Here is a 23,262-nt window from a genome sequence, read left to right on the forward strand (position 1 = left end):
ATACTGATATATTTGTACCAAAGCTGAGTCGTTACGCAGCGGCAGTAGGTTCGAATCTGACCTTTTGCAGTATGTCGTCCCCTCTCTCCCTCTTTCTAGTCCCTCTGTCCTGTATATCTAATAAACAAAAGAAGCAAAACTTCCAAAAGAAATCTGAATCTGTCAAGTAGCAAGTAATTATATGTATCAGATAAATGTAATGAAGTAAACAGTTCAATAGTATTCTCTGAGATGTAGTGGAGTTGAAGTAAAAATGGAAATACTACAGTAATGTAGTTACCTCAAAATTGTACTGAAGTACTCTAATCTAAACAAAATAAAACAATATAAACTGTGACTGTAGGTTTTCTTCCTTGTCAGCTTTTGTCCCAACACATGTGTACGCCTCTTTCCCCCGAACAGCCAATAGAAACACTGAGTGAGAGTGACGACCAATCACGGCTCTGTATTTTTGATTACGGATTGACCAATAGCGGCGCAGGGCTGTGAACGTTACAGCAGCCAGAGATCACTGCAGTGCAGTAGCCAACCAGCAACCAGTTAACAGCCTCGTCTACTCACACTGAAATATGGATGAAACGATGATACAAGTCAACGGGTAACGTTAACTATAATTTGATGTATCTGCGCCATTATTTCTTCTATAAAACAGTGTTTATCTGACTGTCTGTGTGTGTTATAATGCCACCCGCGCTGCCCAGTTTGCCTTCGCTGTGCTTACAAACCTGTAATAAACCAACTTAGCTCAACTTGGCTAGCTAGCTAATCAGATGCTTGTCAGTGCTCGGTAGTTGTAGTTATCCTGTTAGCTAGATAACTGGCCCAGGCTCCTTTGGAGTTGACAGGCAACTTTAACGGTCTGCAACATCGGTGCTTGTGGGCTGACACCGTAGCTATAGAAGCTAATGTAGCTGGCATTGTTTAATTGTTCAAACCGCTGCTGCGTGGCTAATTATAGCTGTCTGTCTGTGCCTTGTTGAGTGTGTTAATGGTGCTAAATTCAATCAAACATGGCCAGTTCAGACAAGCTGTCACTCACACAGGAAACACAGGCCATGATAGACAGAGAAGGGTCGTACATGCTAATGCAAATCATTTACACATTATCTTAATATATTTATGTTTATGTTTTGTTAACTGTTGAATGTTGACAGCAGATGTAAGGTTAGAAACATCACTTGGATCGGGTGCTTATACTTAGATATAATAGCTGTGTAATAAACAGCTGCTTGTTCCCTATTGTTGTGACAGTTAGATTAGATTACTAATTTATGTTTGCTTTTTGATTCTAATGTTTGCTTGTTTGTTTACTTTTGTTGATAACATGACATTTGTATTTGTTTATAATGCTTGTTGAGATTTGATTCTATAAGTATTTTTGTTTTGTTTTAATTCTCACATGAACAACTTGCTTCTTTTATTTTGTTGGTGTGTTTCTGCTGCTTTGTTTTATTGTGAAAACTAATCAAATCAATCAGATTCAACGTTATTGTCAATGCACAGAGTACACGTACTGAGACAACACAATGCAGTTTAGCATCTAACCTGAAGTGCAAAAAGTAGAGTAATAAATATTATTTTTTATCAGTTAAGAATTTCAAAATAAAGGCGTATTTTAAAGATAATAATCCAGATCAATGGCTCGTTTCACCCCTAGTGGTATAAATATGATTACTCTATAGTATAATAGTGCAAGTGAGTAATTGTACGTGCATTGCTTTAGTAGTGTTGGACAATACTTCCTATTTGTTTGAAGACCATATTTTCACATCACATGTCTGACTTCCTCTCGTTTCCCCCTCTCTTGGTTTCCAGCTGTCAGACTGACCCCCTCTGCATGGGCCCATAAACATGTCCACAGATGACAGTATCTCTGAGGATGCGTCCAGCTCGGGGGCTTTGAGCCATTGCCATGTCAGTGCTGACGGCGATGTGTGTAAGGAGAGTGAGACCTCTTTGGTGTCCTCTGAGGGGACATCAGCCTCGGGTCTGGCTGTCTTAGAGGAAAGACACACAACCTCCCAAACAACAGGAGGCACTGTGGAGAGCAGGCCCATGGACATCACACCAGCATGCAACAAGATCAGGTGCAGTAACTGTAAACACACTACTGTTTATGGAAAATAAAAAGACTATATTCTAAGAATGTGAATCTACTTTCTGGGAAATTCGACAATGGTCCTTCACAGGAAAATAGATTCACATTCTTAGAATACCATTTAACATCATTTATATGTGAGAGAACATTTAAATTCACCTTTCATAAAAGATTGGTTTCATTTAATAGCATTTAGTCAAATCTAAAGGATCATGGGATGGAATGCAGTATGCTGTAGATTGTCCATTCTCAGACACACGCACACACACACACACACACACACGCACACACACACACACACACACACACACACACACTATAAAGATGCAAATATTGTTAATTTCTTATGTTTAACCATTGTTAGAGAGCCATGTGTATTATCTATATCTATCTTGTACATATATTACAATACTCAGCTACAGTATATGATTAAATATGATATAATTGTATTGCAGGAGTCTGTGTCTGAGCACAGATGAAGCATATGAACAAGGGAAGAGCCTCCCATTCATCAACCCTAGCTCCCTGGAGACCCTTCGGGCTTTGGTGCAGGAGATCCAGAGCAGCGGAGAGACAGACCCTGAGATCTGGAAGGATTGTGAGGTGGGGAAATACCACAGAGCCTGAAAGGCAATAGTTATTGTAGAATTTGGAAATGAGAGTGTAAATGCACACTGTTGATGTTGAAAGTGAAGTTGGGGTTAGCTGCTGTGGCAGTTGTTCTTGTGTGCATTTGGTAGCTGGCAGCCTCATTTCTGAGCTGTCACTTTTATTTTTTGTGTGGATCACCTGACAGTAAAACAGACAGACAGACACACACACACACACACACACACACACACACACACACACACACACACAGCACCCACACTGCAGCTGATCTTTTCAGAGTGATTTGCCGTGAAGAGACAACTGTGAAGCGCTACAACACAAAGACACATAACTGCATAGTTCATCAGGCTTGTGGCCTTTTAGTTTACATACTGGGGAGAAAACACACTTTTCTGTCTTGGGTAAATTATTATATGTCCAAATCACTAGAGAACTGATCACTTTTGTATCATGTTTGTATTACAATGGCAGTGATGCACAGCTGCTTCGCTTCACAAATACACACATGCATATGTGCACACAAACAGTATGCAGGAAAATTTAAGTCAAAAATAAAATTCTTAATACAGATCAGCCCTCGCTCAGTGTGTTAACGTGGATTTAGTAACCTTGTTACTGTTTGTTTTTTATTCAGTAATCTGAATCTTTAATGTCATGTAAACAAGAAAACCGGTTACCGTGATCTAACAGGGCATTAGAGATGTTACCAGGCAGATCTCCCCTGGCGAAAGATGATTTATTTGCCACGTATATAATAGGGAGGATGTAGGCCATGCACATGGTTCTGCACTGCAGGTCTGCTTACACGAACATGTTCACAAATGTTGGGCTGCACACAGACAGTCTGCGCAGACACTCATGGCTATGGGCAGATGGTGATCTTCATGTGTGGACAAAGCAGCATATTGTATCACTACAACAGTTAAAACATCTTCTCCAGACATGTTTTAAGACAAGTTAATTGACCTCGTCTAAAATTACATCTTCTGCCTCATTGAAAAATCAAGAATCTTTGAATATGCAAATATTGCTCTCTTCAAAATTTTAACTGCTGCACACAAGATGTCTCCTGCTTCACTGTACAATCCATTCTCTGTGTATGTATGTGCACTGAAGCTTTCATGTTTCCACATCAGACTTGTATAAATTGCATACTGGACTATAATTGGCTTCCAAACTAGTAAAATAATGCTTTTTGGTACACGTCTTGAACTCAGATTTAAGGTTAGCTCAGAGAAACTTTCCCTCTTCAGCACATACATGTCTAAACAAACTCTGCTCATTCATCATTCTGCACAGTGGAGGTCAAACATCACAGTGAAGTTACTGTATGCAAAATGCATTTTTAAGTGCAAGGGGACTTAAAATAATTCCCAAAATAAGGTTGGGGACATGCTGCTTGTACATCCTGATTAACAGTAACCTGTACGGTAGTTCATACCGGAGGTGGGACCAAGACAAGTCATTGTTTTGCAAGTAACAAGTGAGTCTCAATCTTTGCACTCAAGTCCCGACTATTAAAGGTGTGTGTTGCTGTGATTAGTGTTGGTACATGACACTTCATTTGCTTTTTTCTGCAACAGGGCCGATGGTTGCATCTGTTTCAGCTGGTCGAGAAGCAATACCAAGAACAAATACTCGCCCAGCAAGAACAATACCAGTGCCAAATACAGGTAAGTCTGCATTAAGTCACGTCTTATTATGACATTAAAATATTTGTTTATGCAGTGCATCAATGACACGCTTTTTCCAGTTGATTCAGGATGAAATTAAAGCTCTGGTTCAGCTCCAGAACCGCCAGGCCAGCATCCAGCCAAACACAGAGTTCTCTCCAACTTCGGTGACCAAAACTACCACAAACACAAAGGATTATATTTTCCCGCTCATCTCCAGTGGCTGCACAGTCCCCAAAAATGTGACCCGTGACAATGACAGCCTGGCAGTTCCTGCATATGTACCTTTTAGCTCCCCTTCACCTCCACTCCAGAGATCAGAGATCGCCAACCAGGGGGAGGAGCGGGCGGCCACAGTGCTCAGCAGTGGCTACGGGACTCTGTCTGCTTGGGAAACAACTGTGGAACCTGCTGGGTCTCCGGGGGAAGATGAGGATGGTATTCAAGGCAGGGAGAAGCATCATTGGTCCCTTAACTTCCAGGAAGACACAGAGACAACTGTTGGGTGCCTGCAGGATTATTCTCATGTAAGGACTCTCGGAGTGGATGAAACTAACCCATTACTCTACCAGCAGAGAACCTCTGGGTAAGTCTGAGTTGTTTTTAAGAGACACTAACCACAACTCCTTACGACAGGGTAATAAATATAGTAATTTATAAATTAAAATTACAAAGGTTTTTATTTATTTTTAAATCTAGCCTGCCATAGGCAATAATGTTAGTTATAAAATGTTTTGTATATGATTTTAGCACAAAAAAAACAATCATAGAAAATTCCTAGTACCTGTTGTTCCAGACCTGTAAATATAGCCGTTAAATTAAATAAGATATGATAAAATAAATCTGTCTTGGGCATCGGAGAGAACACAGGTGACGCACACAGCCTCTATATGCACACATGATACATGTACAATCTAACTCCAGTTAACATTAACAAGAATATTGCATGATGCCCTACACAAATCTCCCCAGTAAAAGTTAAACGTTAAATATTTCACAGAATTAGTTATTTTTTTAATTGTTTAATCCATCCATCCAGTTTCTGCTGTTCATCCAGGTACATGTTGTGTTTAAATGGGAAATGTTTTGGTTATTTTCAGGATCATACTTGTGTTTTGTGTTTCTACGAGAACATGCTTTAATGTTTAAATGTCTGTCTGAAGCTTGGTCAATATTTCTAGACCATACTGTCCCTACTGGATTTCACTAACATCATTCCTACACACCCTGCATGACCACATTCTATGTGTTATTAAAAACATCTTACATTTAATTTGGTGAACCCTGCAGAAACCCTGTTTAAGATTTAAACAACATTTCGTCTTAAGAAACGATAGCTCTGCTAACCCTGACCTGTTCTGTTGGCAGCACCAGTCAGTTTCTGACATCCTGGGCCCAGAGGCAGAAACTCAGGCCCAAGACGAGCAAAGCAGAACAAGCTTCATCCCAAATCCTTGAGTACCAGGAGCAGCCATGCAGCCCCAGAGAATCTCACAAGCAAATCCCCCGGGAGAGCTCAGACTTCCAGGACCAGGTACAACTCACAAATAGTGGAGATGGATAAAAAGCACTGCCCTGTATCTGTAGTGCTTTTTTATTCAATGTTTATGTCTGTTGTAGCTTTTCTGATTACATTCTCTCCGCTGAATCTAATCCACTCATCTCAACTGGGTTTCAGCATCGACCGGCTGGGCTGTCGTCCAGCTCTTTCCCCCTGAGGAGGAGTGACAGCCTGATGTCTGAGGCATCAGGTAACAATTCACTGACTCAGACAAAACACAGAACAGCAAAGATTGGCCAGTGTGAAGAAATCACTGCCAATGTGACTGTGATACAATCAACAATACAGGATATTACATGTTTTTATGAAAGACAAAGCCCTGTTGCAATTACAGAAGTGACAGTACGATGGCACTGTTGTACCACTGCGGGCTTTATTATGAGGAATAATATCAATTCCCTTTTTCTTGATTTATTTCTTCAGAAATATCATCATTATGAAAGCAGAGCTGATCTGTCACTCCAGTCTGAGAGAGCAACACTATGTCATGTCCTAGAGTTTATTTATTTCCATAGTTTTGTCCTCTCACAGTTCTAGTGCACTCTGTTTTATTCCATGTATAAAATATACGTCTGGTAATAATGTTTTATATTTTTCTTAATGTCAACAAATCACACAAAAAGACCAAAAACAGTACCAAAACAGTAGTTCCTACTGAGAAGCAGGGGTGTCAAACACGCGGCCCGGGGGCCAAAACCGGCCCGCCAGAGGGTCGCGGGATGACTTTGCAAAGTGTAAAAATTATTTGTTTTGATCATAAAGTAAAAGCCTTAGGTAGATACACTGTGATCTGTAAGTTGTAACACACATGTGTAAATGATAAACTAATACTATTGTTGAAATTGCTCACTTTCTTTCTTAAGAAATTTCAGGTTGTTCATAATGTTTTGTAAAAAGATTACATTTGAACATTTTCTGAATGTATTTGTACTTTTTTGCACTAAAACGAAGGGAAACATTTGGAGTTGTTGTTATTTACAGGTTATTATGCTGTGATGTTACTGGTCCGGCCCACTTGAGATCAAATTGTGCTGCATGTGGCCCCTGAACTAAAGTGAGTTTGACCCCCCTGGTTCAGTAGTATAAACACAGCTGGTCTCTGTAGCTGTTATCAAACAAACAGTAGGAAATAGTGCACTAGTGAGTATTTATTTGGGGCAGCAGGACGGTGTGTGTGTGGGATTGAGTCAAAATAAACTACAGTGTGTGTTCATGGTAATGAAGGAACGTGTCACCCAGTGCAGCAGTGAGGATCATTGATGTGTTTTAACTGTTTTTGGACAACAATGGAGCTCTAACACAACTTGTTACTTGTTAGTAGATACGTTCATTGTTGGTTTTGGTCTTTTTAAGGGATTCATTGACGGTAAGAACGAGACTTATCTTTTAAAGTGGCCATCAGTACCAGAAATATCCAAAACATGTCATTTTTAACTACTGTACAAGTCATTCGATAAACAAACCCATCACACCACTTTCTCTCTGTCTTAGGCCTCACTTATTGGCGTTTGCATGAGAGTGAACTGTATCATCCCCTACCGGACAGCTTCGACAGCGGCGCTTTCCTCCTGCAAGATGCCTCCATGAGTCTTGTGAGTAACAGCTAAAGTTCAGCGGGGCACCTGTGACTGCTCTGAGTGAGAGATGTGTTATGAGTAGTCCAACAATCACTAGTAGAGAATAAACATGTTGTCAAAGTTGTTCAAAGTGACCGTTGAAACTATTTTCTGCAGCTCTGAATTCCATATTTGCATCAGACTTCTGTTATTACATTTTAGAATAGATAAAAGTCCTGTAAGACACGATCGAATTAAATTGAACAATGCTGGCTGCGAGCAAAACCATACAAATCTGGATACAAAAAATAAATAATTGCAGGTATAGCTTAGCTGTAGGCGTTTGGATACTTGGTGTCGGTTATTTTGATCGATACCTTAAAGAAATCGAGTCCCTAGCTGCTGGTTTGTGTACCCCTCCTTCTAAATGTCTGATCTCCGTCTCTTGTAGACTCCATCTCAGGAGCCTCGTCTGTCTCTCAGAGAAATCTATCAGACCAAGCAGAGAACAGATGGTAAACGTTCAGACTGGGAAGGCTCTGTTACATCCAGTCCTTTGTCACCACAGGTACGTTGCACGGCTCATCAGTGATCAGTTAGGTCCTCTGCTGAGCGTCTAACTAACCTGTACTTTGCTGCTTTAGGTCATGAACTTGGACCCGTCTGCTAACCAGCAGCAGTCAGATCGTACCTCTGGCTTCACTTCGCCCTCTCACTTCAGCAGCCCTTCGTTCGCTGCTCAGCCCCACCTCTACCACCAAGTAGGGACCCCTGTAACCCCTGACAGCATGGTGGAGTGCAGTCCCAACCCCGGAGATACAGACTGCAACTCTGACACCTCCAGTGTTTCAGCTGCCGGGCCTTCCCCTTCTAAGTGGCAAAGCTCGTGGGGAAACGTATCCCAGGCCGTCCTGTTTACCTCCCAGGGTAAGAACCAGCTCTGCTCTCACACGTCCAGCCAGCAATGCAGAGCCAGTGCCCCCTTAGCCAGCGAGGAGGAGGGCAGTAACACCCACACCAGCACCCTGAAGCCTCGTTCAGCCTCCGATGCAACTCAGCGGCCTGCAGTCAGTCCACACACGGAAAGAGCGTCATCACTGGAGGATCCTGTCGTCGTTTCTCTGTGAGTGTTACATACACAGGTGGCAGTATTTATTAGCTCTGGGATGTAGGGATGCAACTAACCATTATTTTCATTATCCATTAATCTGGCGATTATTTTCCGGATCAATTGTTTGGTCTATAAAATGATATAGTACCATATGATATAAAACAGAAAAGCAGGACATCTCCACATTAGAGAGGATAAAAACAGCACTTTCAGCCTTTTGTTTTTAACGATTAAGTGATTATTATTAATTGGCGATCAGTTTTCTGTCAATCGATTAGTCGACTAATCGTTGCAGCTCTACTGGGATGCTCATGCTTGATGTGAAATAACTTTATTTATTCATCACTTTTCAAAAACGCATTTACAAAGTTCATCTTCTTTTCCTCCTCCCCCCCTCCCAGACTGAGGCAGAACCTGAGAGAGAAGCACTCTCGACATGTGGCTGATCTGAAAGCATATTACGAGTCTGAGATTCAAATCCTGCGAGACAAACTGAAACTCAGAGATCTGCCCCAGGATTTAGAGAGGAGCAACCAGGCCCTCACAGAGAGGTGTGCATCACTTCATGTCTTTGTTTTTGTTAACAGAACATCGAATATTTATAGTTTGACTCAAAAAAAGAGCGACGTACTAACTTTTTCATTGCTCATTCCTGATTAAAGGGGGAAATAACTAGAAACATTACTACATTTAACAGACTATTGACTTTTAGGATACAAATGATTCATATTCAAAGTTTCGAGATGTGAAGACACACAATAAGTCCTGTAACACATTGACATTATACTTCAGTTTTCCCACGCCGTATTGTTTTGATTTGTGTTTGTCCACAGGTGCAAACACCTGGAGAAAGCTCTGGCTGAGGCCATCAGTCGCATACAGGAACTAGAAGCAACAAACAGCTTGCTGGAGAAGAAACTGGTATCATTTCTCAGATTCTTTTTGTTTTTACATTATTTGTCATTATATTTGGTTTCTTTAAATATGGCAAACATCTGTTATACTAGTTGTGTTAAGGGATAAACATATTCAGTTATGTAAAATGTTACTGCCTTTCAGTAAGGGCGTCTTATTATGTACAAAAATATGGTATGACTAAAACCCAGATCCACTTTATGGTCAGTTAGTGACCATTTTATAACTTTAATTTATGAAGCAATAAACAAAACCCTGAAATGAAGTTATGACACTAGTCAAAGGAAACCTTCCTGCGTATGTATTGTTTTGTTCTTCTAAGGGGTCTTTAAATAATTAAATGCAACCCTATGATGTCTGCAAACACCCTGTAATTAATCTAGTGGGAGTTAGCATGGACCTTAATTAAAGCATCTACACTGAAGCTCAGTGCTGACAGATTAATACTCTATAAGCTAAGCACTGTGTTGAAATGTGGACATCAACAAAGTCACATGGGCGCTTTCCACAAGTCATTTTTTATATAAAGAATGCTTGATATATTAGTATATCAAGCATATGCATTCAGTTCATATTCAACCATTACCCCAGTCCTTAATGTTGTGATGCGACTTTCCGTTGTTAGGCAGAATGGCCGGAGCGGTACGCTGTAGCGGGTGCAACTGTGAAATCCTTGCAACAGCGACTAGAAGAAAGCAAACGCTCGGGCAAAGAGAAGGACGCCTCTGCAGCACGTTTGAAGACCCACGTACGGCAGCTGGAGGAGTCGGTGCAGAAAGCCTGCAGGGAGGCTGACGAGAGGGAGGCGAGGAGGGAGAGAGAGTCCAAGATGCTGCAGGATGTGAGTCTGAGAGAGAGAATATAATGAGGATATCATATCATCTCTAAATATCATTGTTTAGTTTTCTATATTAAATCATGTGCTTTGTTCTCTGCTTTTAAAATGACTTTCTCCACTCTGGAGTCATACAGCTGATGTATGTAATATATGCTTTTCTCTTTCTCGAGGATTTATATTGTAATTGAGTCTTTTTCCATTTAAAGATGCACCGATCTGCTCTGATATTGATCCGTTTAGCAGACTAATTATTGGGCAAGATGATCGATGATTAAAAAGTACATTCTTAACTGTTTACTTACTGTGAAACTGGAAGTGTTGATAAGATGATCTCTTTTTGTTTTTGTATGCATAGGCCTTGTTTAATAAAGACTTAATAATAAAATAGAACTTTATTAATCCCAAAGGAAAAGCTTGTGCCAGAAATTCAAAAATTACAACAACATAAGAATAAATAACAGAGTTATAAAGATAAAGTGTAGAAAACTAATATCGGCGATCCCATTTGCGTTTCACAAAGCTCTTTATGGAGCCTCATACACTAACACTATGGAGCAGTTCTGCCATGTTAGTTCAGCTGGTGTTGTGCTCTCTGTGTAAAAAGAAGAACCAGGAGCCTTGTTGATCACGTTTGTGTTAGTTAGTCTTATTTTTGTGTTACATTTTATGTCTATAAATAAAGTTTGATTGATTAAGACACATAAGAACGATCCTACGAAGCACTGGTGTCGGATCAGTATCTGTACTCGGAGATACTCTGAGGGAAAGGTTGATCGGTGCAACCTTATTCCAGTTCATGTCACTCTCTGTTAACACGGACGTCCTTCAGTCCTTAATGTCTCTGTTGTTTTGTTTCCTCAGCTGTTTGGAGAATATGACTCTCTGGTGAAGGAGCACGAGGGACTGAAGGTAATGGATCTGGAACTGGAACTGATTTGTTATATTCTGTTTGATTATTTGATCATCATTGAAACATGTTACATCATTTCAGCAGTGACAAAACAAAAGCCGTTTTCTTTGTGTCATGTCTTCATTCGTCGTTTCGTGTCTACAGAACAACTGTGTGTCGACGGAGAACAAGCTCGGCGATGCCACCGATCAGATATCAGAGCTGAAGAGGTGAGTGGACTGATGAGGTTTAGATGTTGAACACATTTCTCACTTCCAGTTCTTGTTATTTCAGGATCAACTTTTGATATTTATGAAAAAAAGCACCTTTTATTCCATTTTAGCTTTACTGCAAAAAATGTGTTTTTGGACTGTGATGCAACTGTTAGCCTAAGTTAGCATCGTGTGACCCTAAATAAAATCACTTTATTAATAGTGCTCAAGGTCAGAACCTTAAAGGTACAGTGCAACACTTTGGGAAATACACTTGTTTGCTTTCTTGCTGAGATTTAGATGAGATTATATGGAACATTAAATATTAATCTATAACTGCAAACAACATAATAAAGGATCAAGAATGGACAATGGAAATGGATAATTCTGTCTTATTTCTATGCTATTTTACGTTGTTATTATTGTTATTATACTTTATCTGTGCGTGAATATGTGTGCAAACGTTTGTATGTACTTCATGGCATTGCTATAAGACAATAAACACAGTTAAAAAAGAAAATTGATACCATCCTCACGTGTGTACGGTAAATGTGAAGATGGTTAGTTAATTAAACACGCTATATCTTGTTGGTTTAATCCGTACAGAAATAAAAGTGTAAAAAGACACGAGAGTATCAAACTTCTCATCTAACTCTCGGCAAGAAAGATAATAAATTGCTTATTTACTTAAAAAGTCAAACTATTCCTTTAAACAAATTACAAATTACATATAGATTGATATTGAACACTAACAGACACAAACGACGTGCAGAGATCTCATAGCAGAGATGTGACATCGCAGCTGTACTGCAGTTATTAGTTTCAGGTCTATCATATTGTCATTGGCTGACTCCAGCAATTTTGTAAAAGAGCTGCAGTGGAGGTTAGTAGACAGCCAGGCGATCGAGAGGATTAATCAATGGAGCCTAATGATGGTCTCTGTGCTGTCGAAAGTAGATAATAGCATCGGCTGACACTACGCAGCAACTTTCCATTGCAGTTTCTCCTCTGCCTGCAAATTAGCACCGATAGAGTCAGCGCCACGGACTCGCATTGATGAAGTGTGTCAAGTCGATTCACGGACAGATCGCAAACTACAGCTCGCAGAACGTCAATATGAGTGTCATAGGAGGGCTTTAGGACTGATACAAATTGCCTGGAGGGGAAAGGCAAGAAAAAAATGATGGAGAGGCCAGAGACCTTTTTTAAGTGGCTTTTTATGGATTTCAGGATATCGGAGAATCCGAAATTCGACCCAAGGCAGCATTTTAATAAGAATTTCTTACATTGAGCCGTCTCTAAAGTGAAGAGATAACACAGAAAAGACGCATTAATTGGGTCGTGACTTGAGGATTCTTCCAGTCATTCTATCAGTCAAAAAGCCAGAACACCAAGTCGATGTTAGACCATCACGATGGAAAAAGCGGTAAGATATGCGAGAGCATTTCCTGCTTCAGGGTCTGATGGAGCGCATAGTGGAGCGCAGAAATCTGCAGGAGATGTTTAAAGATTGTTACCAAAGGCCTGTCAAACTAAAACAGGAGACGCAAATTAGAGCCAGATCATGACAGCGGAGAGAATCTATAATAACCCACAGGAGGCAAAGTGTTGAGATAAAGGTCAGCGGTGGGTCATATTACCTCTGTGTGTAGAGAGAAAGAGTTTTTAGTGACGCTAATTGACTTAAGAAAGAGTACCTCAGGAAGTTTTGAGCGCAAAGTTCAATGATATAAATCTACAGGAAAAATGCTTTTTTTAAAATAATAATATATATATATATTTATATAGTGAAGCAAAGACTACAACATGTAAAAAGGTCAAAAATACACATTCAAGGGGAAAATAATAGGTATAAATGTACATGAGGTCATACAAATGATACATACACTCAGTTCATTAGGTTCACCTATAGCTAAAACTAATGCCGTCTAATCAGGGCGCCAGACTAAATATTCACCACCCGCCCCGGAAAACAATTGTAATGATCCCAAAGTGTTGTTTCTTTATTTTGTTATGACCATAGTTTCATAATATAAGCAGCATTAACAAAGTGTTGTCAGTGATAGTAACTGTTCAGGTTATTTTATTTGTCCCCGTATGTAGATTTGGTTTGCAGTAAAAAAAGAAAAGACAAGTTATCCATCGTGACACATTATCAACAACACAGACCATCGATAGCACGACATGAATCTGTAGTAACAGCATGAAAAGAAATCAATAAATCCTTCAAGATGGTTAAAGAAGGTGTTGATTCTACTGTTCCATCATTCTGGAGGGTGTAGTTTGGGGTGCATGTTGAACACAGATGTTTCTATTACTTAGCCTTAGTTACCTTTTTTATAAAGAAGTCAAGAGAAAGTCACTTCTCTCTCTGTGTATATATATATATATATACAGTATATTAAATATTGTGACCATGTATTATCTCCGTCTGTCCCCATCAGAGCAATCTCCAAATTGGAGTCTCAGGTGAAGCAGCTGGAGCACGAGAACCAGGCCAGAGCACGTTATTCTTCCCACAATAACACACAACCTTCTGGGGCTGGGTAAGCACTTAAATGTACTCATAATCTCTTGTGTTTTTTTTCTTATACAACATAAATATCAACTACACAGAAACCAAAAGGGACACATTTATAATTTGTAGTTTTATGCTTTTGTTTTGCATTAAAACCACAAGCAGCGTCATAGTGAGGCTGCTACACAACACACATTATCTTTCCTGCTGTAGTCTCCTTCTTATCTAACGTGCGAACATAAACACACGTCTTCTCTGAACCAAACAAACATTAATTAATCAGCTAATTAAACTGCATGTACTGTAAATGTACCTGCACATGCCCCTTGGGTTAGGCTTAGATTCTGGTGTGGTCCCTACTTTTAACAACACGCTGTAGCACATGTAGGCTGCAAGTTTCTTTGTCTCTTCTTCTCCTGCTAAATTAACGAAACCCAGACATCTCAGGGGAAAATGTGTGTTTCTGATATTTCTGCAGACCTTTTTTTCCCTTTAAATAATAAACAAACTATTAACAATACACTAACAACTGATCTATTTTGACAAGGAAGTGCAGATGCCTTAATGTGAGTTTCCTCTTAACACGCCCACAGTCTCTTCCACCATCCTGACCTGCTGCCGTCACCCAGTAAAGGCAAGGCAGAGCCGGACGTCACCCGCAGGAAGTCGCCTTGTGAACAACAGAACACAGGCAGAAGATCACCATTCCCTCAAACAAACCAATCAAGTATCCACAAGAAGTCCCATTATCCATTTAATGACCAATCATCAGGAACTGGAAGCTCTGTGGAGACCTCTTCAGTTGGTGGGAGCTGGAGGTAGATTTTTATTGTTGCGGGTCTTTTCTCAACCAAAGTTAATGAACATTTTTAGGAGATTTAACTGAGATCCTGTTCTGCAGGTGTGCGTCCCCCCCAGAGTGTGAACAATCTCTGCCTCAGCAGCACAGACACCCGGAGCAGAGCCAGCGGGAGGCCGGCCGCAGAGAGGGCTCCTGTGCCCTGACGCCCATGATGAGGGCCCTGATAGAGCTGGAGGAGACCAGAGCGACAGAGAGCCGGGCCCCCTGTAAGAACAGCCCCACCACCTACAGTATGACTCGCACTCACAAGAACTGATCAAATTGAAAACTCATGTCTATCTTCTTTTCCTCCAACTTACTTGAACTTGTACTAATGAGGTCACATGACACTTGGAACAAAACGCCGACATTCTTTCAAATGATCACAATTTTCAAATTTGTCTCTCTTTTAACAAGATACTCAAAGATAAATCATAAAAATAACAGACTGCATATAGATAGTTATATTCTGTTTAGGGCTGCTATTAAGAATTATTTTCAATATTAATTAATCCTCCAAATACTTTCTCGATTATTCAGATGTCAGAATATTGCACAAAATGTCAGAACATAATGAATAATGCCATAACGTTCCTAAGTTCTGCCTTTAAAACTTCTTGTTTTGTCTAACTAAGAGTCCAAAACATGAAGAAATTCAATTTATTATCACACAAGATAAAGAAAAACTGCAAATCCTCTCAACCGAGAGGCTCTAACTGTGTTTTTCTTATTTTTCTTTGCTGTTGTTGTTGTTGCTTGTACAGCTTGTACAGACTGTGTATTAGGGCCACGTAAATGTACCACTTAAATCTCAGTAAATATCCAAGTTTTCTTCTCAGAAATGTATCGCTTTAATCTCTGAATTTCAGAGTTTCTTCTCGGCTCTGTATTTGTACCGTCGTAATTGATACTGATTGTAATCATAGGCAAATCAAAAACCTCTAATTACAAACTTGTATGTGTGAATCTTGTACACGTCGCGCACAACAACTCGGTCCTCGTGCCGAATGTAACGCACATGTTTTTGAGTCGGACCTCATTGCGTCTCTGTGGCTTCTCTCCGCAGGGGTCGGCAGTCAGAGGCCCACAGTGGGGTTTGTGGAGCGGAGACACAAAGAGGTGCTTCAGGCGGACAGGGAGGTGGTCAAACCTGGAGGAGGAGTCGTGGCCAGAGCTGAGCTCAGAGGAGGCGGAGGAGTAAAGAAAAGAGCTGCAGCTCTGCTGAGAGCTCAGAGGAGTCTGTCTCCAGACGGCCACAGATCCGCCTCGCTGCCCCCTCCTGAACATCGAAACAAGCCCACAACTACACCCAGTATGTCCTCACAGGCTCTTCACACTCTCCTCATCACCAAGTCTGTTATGCACACAGCATCAGCATCAGTCACAGTTTCAATGTCTTTTTCAGAGTTGTTTTGTCAACACTTTTAGTGTTTTTACAAGCATAAATACACGCTTGCAGGTCATTTAGATTTGGCCACGAATGCTTTTTAATCTGTACTTAAATATGACAACTTTCTGTTGCTTAAAACCTTCTCTGTCATCACTTAATTGAAATGTCACTGCAGCCGATCTCACAGCACAGCTGCCACCATAAACTGTATTTTTGTTTATCTTGTACCTGCAGCAGCTCAGCAACTTGGTTAAGACTGCTGGTCAACGTAGTATTTATGAGTTGCTATCAAATTTCATACAAAAATATGTAAATGAGAAGAATTAAATAGTAAATTCTGCAGCATTAAAACCGTGATCACAAATGCAGGAGGGTGCAGAACAGACCCTTCGTATTTCTCTCTTTGCTAACGACAAACACAAACAAACACATTGCTGTGTGTTTGACGTCAGAAACTGATGAATGATGAACATTGTCCATTTTAAGGCATTTACATATTCTGTATTTTACACACCGAGCTGCCTCGGCGAAAGTAATAGAGCCGGCATGTAAAGATTGCGGAGCGGGGAAAGGAGCACCAGACAAAAAACCGGGTAGACACAAATAAATCTGCTGTAATGTCGGAGTGTCTGGCAGCCACGGCCGAGCCTGAACGAAATGCAGCCGGATGCTGTGTTCATTAGCCATCACTCTACTTCTCTGTGAATGGTCTTGAGGTTGGATAATTAAGGACGTTTGAATGTAAATGCCTTTTTTATTGGAAGGAAAAGGCTGATTAAATTTAATTATTTATAGCTGCAGATGTGCTGTCTGCGGCCCGTCTGTAACTTGTTTCTTCTTCTTCGTTAAAACTTTACGTTTGACAGATGGAAATAAATGAACTGAAAAAGAACGACAAACAATAAGCACAGAAGATTTACATTATCTTTGTTACATATTGTTCTTGCGCTCACATTAAAATGATTAAAATAAATGTTTAGCCGAAGCAAAACTATTATACCGGTATTTCTAAATAACTCCCCGGAGAATGTAGTTTTTAATTAATGGTGTGCTCTTCTCTTCCATTCAGCAAAGAGAGGAACTTTATTCATGCCCATGTCTGCAAAGTCCAGTCCTAAACGCTGCCCCACGGAGAACTACTCCACGGCTTTTGGTCACCTGATGCCGAGAGAGCAACACGTGCACAACAGGTGAGCAGCACACAGCGTCTCATCACAAACGAGGCCTGCGCTAAAGGTAAAGTTCTACATTTTTAGGAAATGTGTGTTCTTTTGCGAGTTAGATGAGAAGATCGATCGGTCTGTGCACTGAGCATGGAGCTCAGGAGGCGATTAGCTTAGCTTAGCTTAGCTTAGCTTAGCTTAGCACAAAGACTTGAAGCAGGCGAAACAAATCATGAACTTTTGTACAGATATACATTTTCTCTACAGCTGCTGTTATGAAGAGGCTGAGCCCTAATAGTGCTAATGCTAAGCTCATCACAAAGGACAAAACAAACACTTGTAACAATGTGCAACACAGTTGTAATGTAACTTTTAGTAAAACACTGCCTGCTGAAGTTTGACCACATTGTTTACAGATGAAGAAATTCAATGTGGGTCACAGAATTCTCAGCTTGTTAAAATACAGTCTAAGCATGAACTGAAACATACATATATATATATATATATATATATATATATCTTCTGCAGCTTCTTGAACAAGACTTTATCTACATTACACTGGATACAATTCATTAAAAGAAATCCCATTGTGTGACCGTCTACAGGATTGATGGAGAAGTTGACAAGAGACGTCATTCATTCCACAGCAGCAGTCCCAGGAAGAGACTCCAGTTTACCTCAGCGGACAGAGAAGATGGTAATATATTCAAGCTCTAATGGATATTTAAAGTAAAAGATGTATAGAGAGTAAAGGTGAGAATGTGGTGTATTTAAGTGCTCACCTTTTCCTCTGGTTCGACCAGATTCATTTTTTTTGTATTTGTGCCACCAGTCAGTGTAAATAAGACTTGATAACCCAAATGTTAGTTTTTCACTGTTTTATTCTTAATATCTTTTAACATGCAGGATAAAAAAATAAAAATTCCAATGTTTAAGTGTAAGTTAAAGTGTAAGCTTTATTAATTAACTTCAGCTATGGGAGACACACACCCTGGCTCATCCTGGGGGATATTTGATGAGGATTTATGACCCTTTTTTTAGGCGCTCAACGGCCAAATTGGGTTTTTCCTATATACTAAATGGGCTCACTGAGGTTTTGCACCAGTAAAATGGAAGAAATGGATCAGCACTGGACATTTCTTGTTAGATCTCATGCAATATGTATTTTGCTGCGTTTCTGTGACTTATCACTGCGGCAGAGGAAAGTGTCTGGGAAAAACAGGTGTAATGTTTTTTTATGGCAATGTTTATCAGAAAACACACAATGGGAGAGAGAGAGAGAGAGAGAGAGAGAGAGAGAGAGAGAGAGAGAGAGAGAGAGAGAGAGACAGAGAGACAGAGAGGGAGAGGGAGAGAGAGACACAGAGAGAGAGAGAGAGAGAGAGAGAGAGAGAGAGAGAGAGAGACAGACAGAGAGAGAGAGAGACAGAGAGAGAGACAGAGACAGAGAGAGAGAGAGAGACAGAGAGAGAGAGACAGAGAGAGAGAGAGACAGAGAGAGACAGAGAGAGAGAGAGAGACAGAGAGAGACAGAGAGAGACAGAGACAGAGAGAGAGAGAGAGAGAGACAGAGACACAGAGAGAGAGACAGAGAGAGACAGAGAGAGAGACAGAGAGAGAGAGAGAGAGAGAGACAGAGAGAGAGACAGAGAGAGAGAGAGACAGAGAGAGAGACAGAGAGAGAGACAGAGACAGAGAGAGACAGAGAGAGAGGGAGAGAGAGAGAGAGAGAGACATAGGAGAGACAGAGAGAGAGAGACAGAGAGAGAGACAGAGAGAGAGAGAGAGAGAGACAGAGAGAGAGAGAGAGAGAGAGAGAGAGAGAGAGACAGAGAGAGAGACAGAGAGAGAGAGACAGAGAGAGACAGAGAGAGAGAGAGACAGGAGAGAGAGAGACAGAGAGAGAGAGAGAGAGAGAGGAGAGAAGAGAGCGAGAGAGAGACAGAGACACAGAGAGAGAGAGAGACAGAGACAGAGAGAGACAGAGAGAGAGAGAGAGAGAGACAGAGACGAGAAGAGGAGAGAGAGGGAGAGAGAGAGAGAGACAGAGAGAGAGACAGAGAGAGAGTTGAATGAAATGCTCTGACAAAAAGAAGAAAGAATTCCTGTATCTGTGGCAGTTGCAGTTGCAGTACAAAGTAAGACAGGTGTGAGAATAAAAACAAAATGTAAAACAATAAAAGATGATCAATAAGGTGCAAAACACAAGAAACTGGTTAACAGTTATTATTGAGGTTGTGCCCCCGTCATGTACTGTATGTATATTGTATGTATATGTGGAGGAATGCATCCGACTGTATGTCTTCCTCTCACTCAGACCTCCAGCAGTCAGAGTCCTGCGGTAGCGTGAAGCCACAGGAGGGAAACTTCCAGCTGGGCTGGGAGGAGCAGCGAGTCTGTAGTGGACCCGACCTGCAGGACTCCTGTGAAGACGCCGCTCCATTTCTCCTGGACAGAATCCACTCGCTGGCTGAGGCTGAGAAACTGTTAGACGAGCTGACGCAAGAGAAGCTGCAGGTGAGTGTTTCTTTTAATATCTGTGTGAGAAGAGTTGACTCAGCGCTCATTGCATCACACACAGCTTTGCTGCCACTTGTCGACCAGGACCTATTTTTTATTAACTTTTTATTGAGTTATATTAAGGTCCGTAAAAAGTGTTATCATTCCCACAGGGCTTAAAAGCCTTATCTATACACGCCTTCTTTAAAACACAGTTGAAGCAGAATGTAATAAAACAGTTAAATATATATAATGCAGAAGCAAAAATGGACTAATAAAGTAAATACAGATATAGAAATAGGAAATGAAATACCAAACCAGAATGTGTGTGCCTTCATTATACTGCAATTACTTTACAACAAATAAATAAATATCAAGGCAAACATCTTTTAAATGATTGGTCGTACATGTGTATTGTACACAATCCAAATGTCCTCTTGCGATGTAATAAAAAAAGGCATTATTTCCATCCTAAAGATATCCTAAATAATGTCAAAGCAATCATCAGCTGTAGGTCCTTCTGGGTTTACACACGTTCTGGTAATGGCGTTCCTGCCAGCTAGATATCCAACATGAGAGGAAACATGTCTAATGGAGCCCAAATACACGGTCTCTACTTTTCAAAGCAATGTCCACCTGCAGTACTTTCTGGCAGAACCCACACTGTCTCCAGCAACGCGACTAATGAAGAAGCTAACAATGTTTCTCCTCCAAAACTCCAACTTTGAAGTTTTTTCCATTTCCATGTCATATTTTTAGCAAAGGATATAAAGTGATTTAGTCGGCGTGGTTCAGTTTAAAGAGCTTTGCATCTCGGACACACAGTACAACTCTAATCCTCACCTGACCTCTGATGTAACACAGACTTCATTGTTTTTATTCCACTGCTAAATGACTTCTATTTTTAGAAAGTTCACATCCACATTCCCCCTTTCCCCCCCTTCCTCTGTCCTGGTCCTACTGGGACGTCTGCCTCCCCCACACACACACACACACACACACACACACACACACACACACACATTGACTAATCTGATGAGTCCAGTGAAAGTGTTTCAGCCAGTCATGTGCCGGTTGTTTCATCAATATAATTATGTTTGTTAATAAATGATGAAGCTTTATTTGTGTGTGTTGTGCAGATTGAGGCAGCTTTGAGTCGGATGCCCGGAGCAGGCGGGAGAGTGACTCTACAGACCCGGTTAGATGAGGTAAGACACCAGATATATATATATATATCTATATATATTTTTTTTAAAGTAACTGTTGTTTGCTGCTTTTCTTTGTTTTGTATCCTTTTATATTTGTAAGTTTTTTTTGCACGTCACCTTGAGCTCTGGGAAATTATGATAATTATTGTTTTGTTTTTTTTAGGGCTGTCGAACTAACGCGTTCATTTCGATTAATTAATCACAGAAAATATAACGCGACAAAAATATTAACGCAGATTAATCGCGCTTCTAGATGCCCCTGATTTTTTGCTCCGACAGCAAATATTGATGAATTAATCACAAAGCTTGTAATTAATTAGATTTTATTTATTTTTTATCGCTAGACTCAAATGTCCCCCCCCATAACACAGCTGTAACAATTAGTCTTTTGCACAGTCTTCTGTCATTTTACAGACTGAAGGATTTATTTATACATCCAAAAATATATTATTTCTTGTAAACGTATTTTTAATAACGTTTAATTGAATTTCCCCTCATGAAACAGCTGTGAAAATCTGTTTTTGATCGTTGCCTTTCGTGATTCATGTGTTCAGGGTAAATTCAGAGGGATCGGCTAAGTCTGTAGGATTCATCCTCTGAGCATCGTGGACGTCTGAGCCCAATTTTACGGCAATCCAATAAAAAGTTGTTGAGCTATTTTGAGCAAAGCGGTCGGACTCACCAACAGATTTGCTACTATGGCTTAAAAGCAAGCAAATCTTCCCATTTGAGAAGCTGAAAGCAGATACTTGTTGTCAGTTTTGCTTCATAAATAATGAAGATATTAATCGATCATCAAGTAGTTCATTTTCTTCTGTACTTTGCTCCTCAGGTGGCCTTAGAGAATCGTCTGGAGAGACTGAATCGAGAGCTGGGATCCATCCGCATGACTCTGAAGAGATTCCACGTCCTGCGCTCGTCCGCCAACATATAGCAAAGTCTGTCTTTATACATCACAGTGTAGAAGCTACAACTTTTATACACTGCACTGATTGTCTTTCTGTGCCATAACTCCATCTGTACAGTAACCACATGGCATCTTTTTTATACTTACACTTACTCTGGGATATTTTTGTATATGTCTGAAAGATATTTCAATTTTTGGAGTATATTTTTTAGTAATGCACAGATTTGTAAAGTCGTTTACTTTTTTAGTCACAGAAATATTAATATGATATGTTTTACTCGCCATATTCAGGTGGAGATTTTTAAATCTGCCATGTGAATAAATCAAAAAGGACTTTCCAGCAGAGACATTCATCCCCTGGGAAAATATCACTGCCATTTTTATTCATGTGTTCATGAACATCTTTGACTTGACTTAAGATGCATTTGTTTTTTTGTATGTTTTTGTACGTGTTTCACATGTTTATTTCTTTTCTAAGTACCGGTAGGTTTATTCTGTTTGCTTTGGGCCAAATTTATCAAACTTGAAGAAATCATTTTTTTACTTGAAATCGCCTTTTTTTCTTCGTTTACGTTCCATTACTTCTTGTCACTTTCTTTGCTTTATGTTTCACATTTGTTACAGGACTGGACGCTCCGGAGCCACTTGTTAAATCCAAACCAGCACACTTTTTCAATCGACACACACACACACACACACACACACTTTCTTCAGTCGGTTGTTTTCCTCGAGCGATGCTTGTGCATGGAATTTCTTGCACTGCTTCTTCTCCTTGCAGTTTTCCTACCTGACATGAACTTCACTGGAACTATAATATTGTTGTTGCACAATAAATTAAGCTTTTTTTTTTAATAACTAGAAGTATTGTTCCTGTTTTTATGACTTTTATGTTTATTATTCCCTTAATAAAACACAGTGCAATGATTCTGACACAACATGGCCCACACATAAATAGATGATTTGTTTTGGTCAATAATAAAAACTATGAAAGTAAGGTTCACATAAGAAAATTGATTTGAATTACATATATAATACTTTGGATTTTGTATGGTTAAATGTGTGCACCTTGTCCTGAAACACATATAATACATTTAAATACCGTTAAAAGATTTTTTAGACATTTAGATATGTCTGGCCACTTGATTATATCTATTACTTTAGTAAAAGTACTCGTGCCACACTGTACAAATCTTACTTAGATATAATACAAATTATACGTACTAAAAGTTAAAATACTCTATGCAGAATGGCCCATTTCAAAATCATATATA

The 23,262-nt window shown here is 40.0% G+C and overlaps 1 protein-coding gene across 3 annotated transcripts; it reads left to right on the forward strand.

The window, feature by feature from the left end:
• The first annotated feature begins 529 nt into the window (after positions 1–529).
• mphosph9 (M-phase phosphoprotein 9) lies at positions 530–22,852 on the forward strand. Of its 3 annotated transcripts, none has more exons than XM_029445386.1 (24): positions 530–598; positions 1,816–2,087; positions 2,554–2,701; positions 4,294–4,383; positions 4,464–4,969; positions 5,752–5,917; positions 6,062–6,134; positions 7,436–7,536; positions 7,952–8,068; positions 8,145–8,623; positions 9,013–9,162; positions 9,445–9,532; positions 10,152–10,367; positions 11,226–11,273; positions 11,419–11,483; positions 13,910–14,011; positions 14,577–14,801; positions 14,885–15,075; positions 15,891–16,136; positions 17,284–17,404; positions 17,983–18,074; positions 19,695–19,894; positions 21,016–21,084; positions 21,917–22,852. In XM_029445386.1, exons 2-24 carry the CDS (start codon positions 1,852–1,854, stop codon positions 22,016–22,018), a joined length of 3,831 nt encoding a protein of 1,276 aa, XP_029301246.1. In that variant the 5' UTR covers positions 530–598; positions 1,816–1,851; the 3' UTR covers positions 22,019–22,852. The 3 variants fall into 3 exon arrangements, 2 of the variants coding, with proteins under 2 accessions (XP_029301246.1, XP_029301247.1); XM_029445387.1 differs by having other exon boundaries at positions 14,885–15,051; XR_003833224.1 differs by lacking the exons at positions 21,016–21,084; positions 21,917–22,852 and having other exon boundaries at positions 17,284–17,450; positions 19,695–19,739.
• The last annotated feature ends 410 nt before the right edge of the window (positions 22,853–23,262 follow it).

This window comes from Cottoperca gobio, chromosome 12 (assembly GCF_900634415.1).
Source record: "Cottoperca gobio chromosome 12, fCotGob3.1, whole genome shotgun sequence".
Lineage (NCBI taxonomy): Eukaryota > Metazoa > Chordata > Actinopteri > Perciformes > Bovichtidae > Cottoperca > Cottoperca gobio.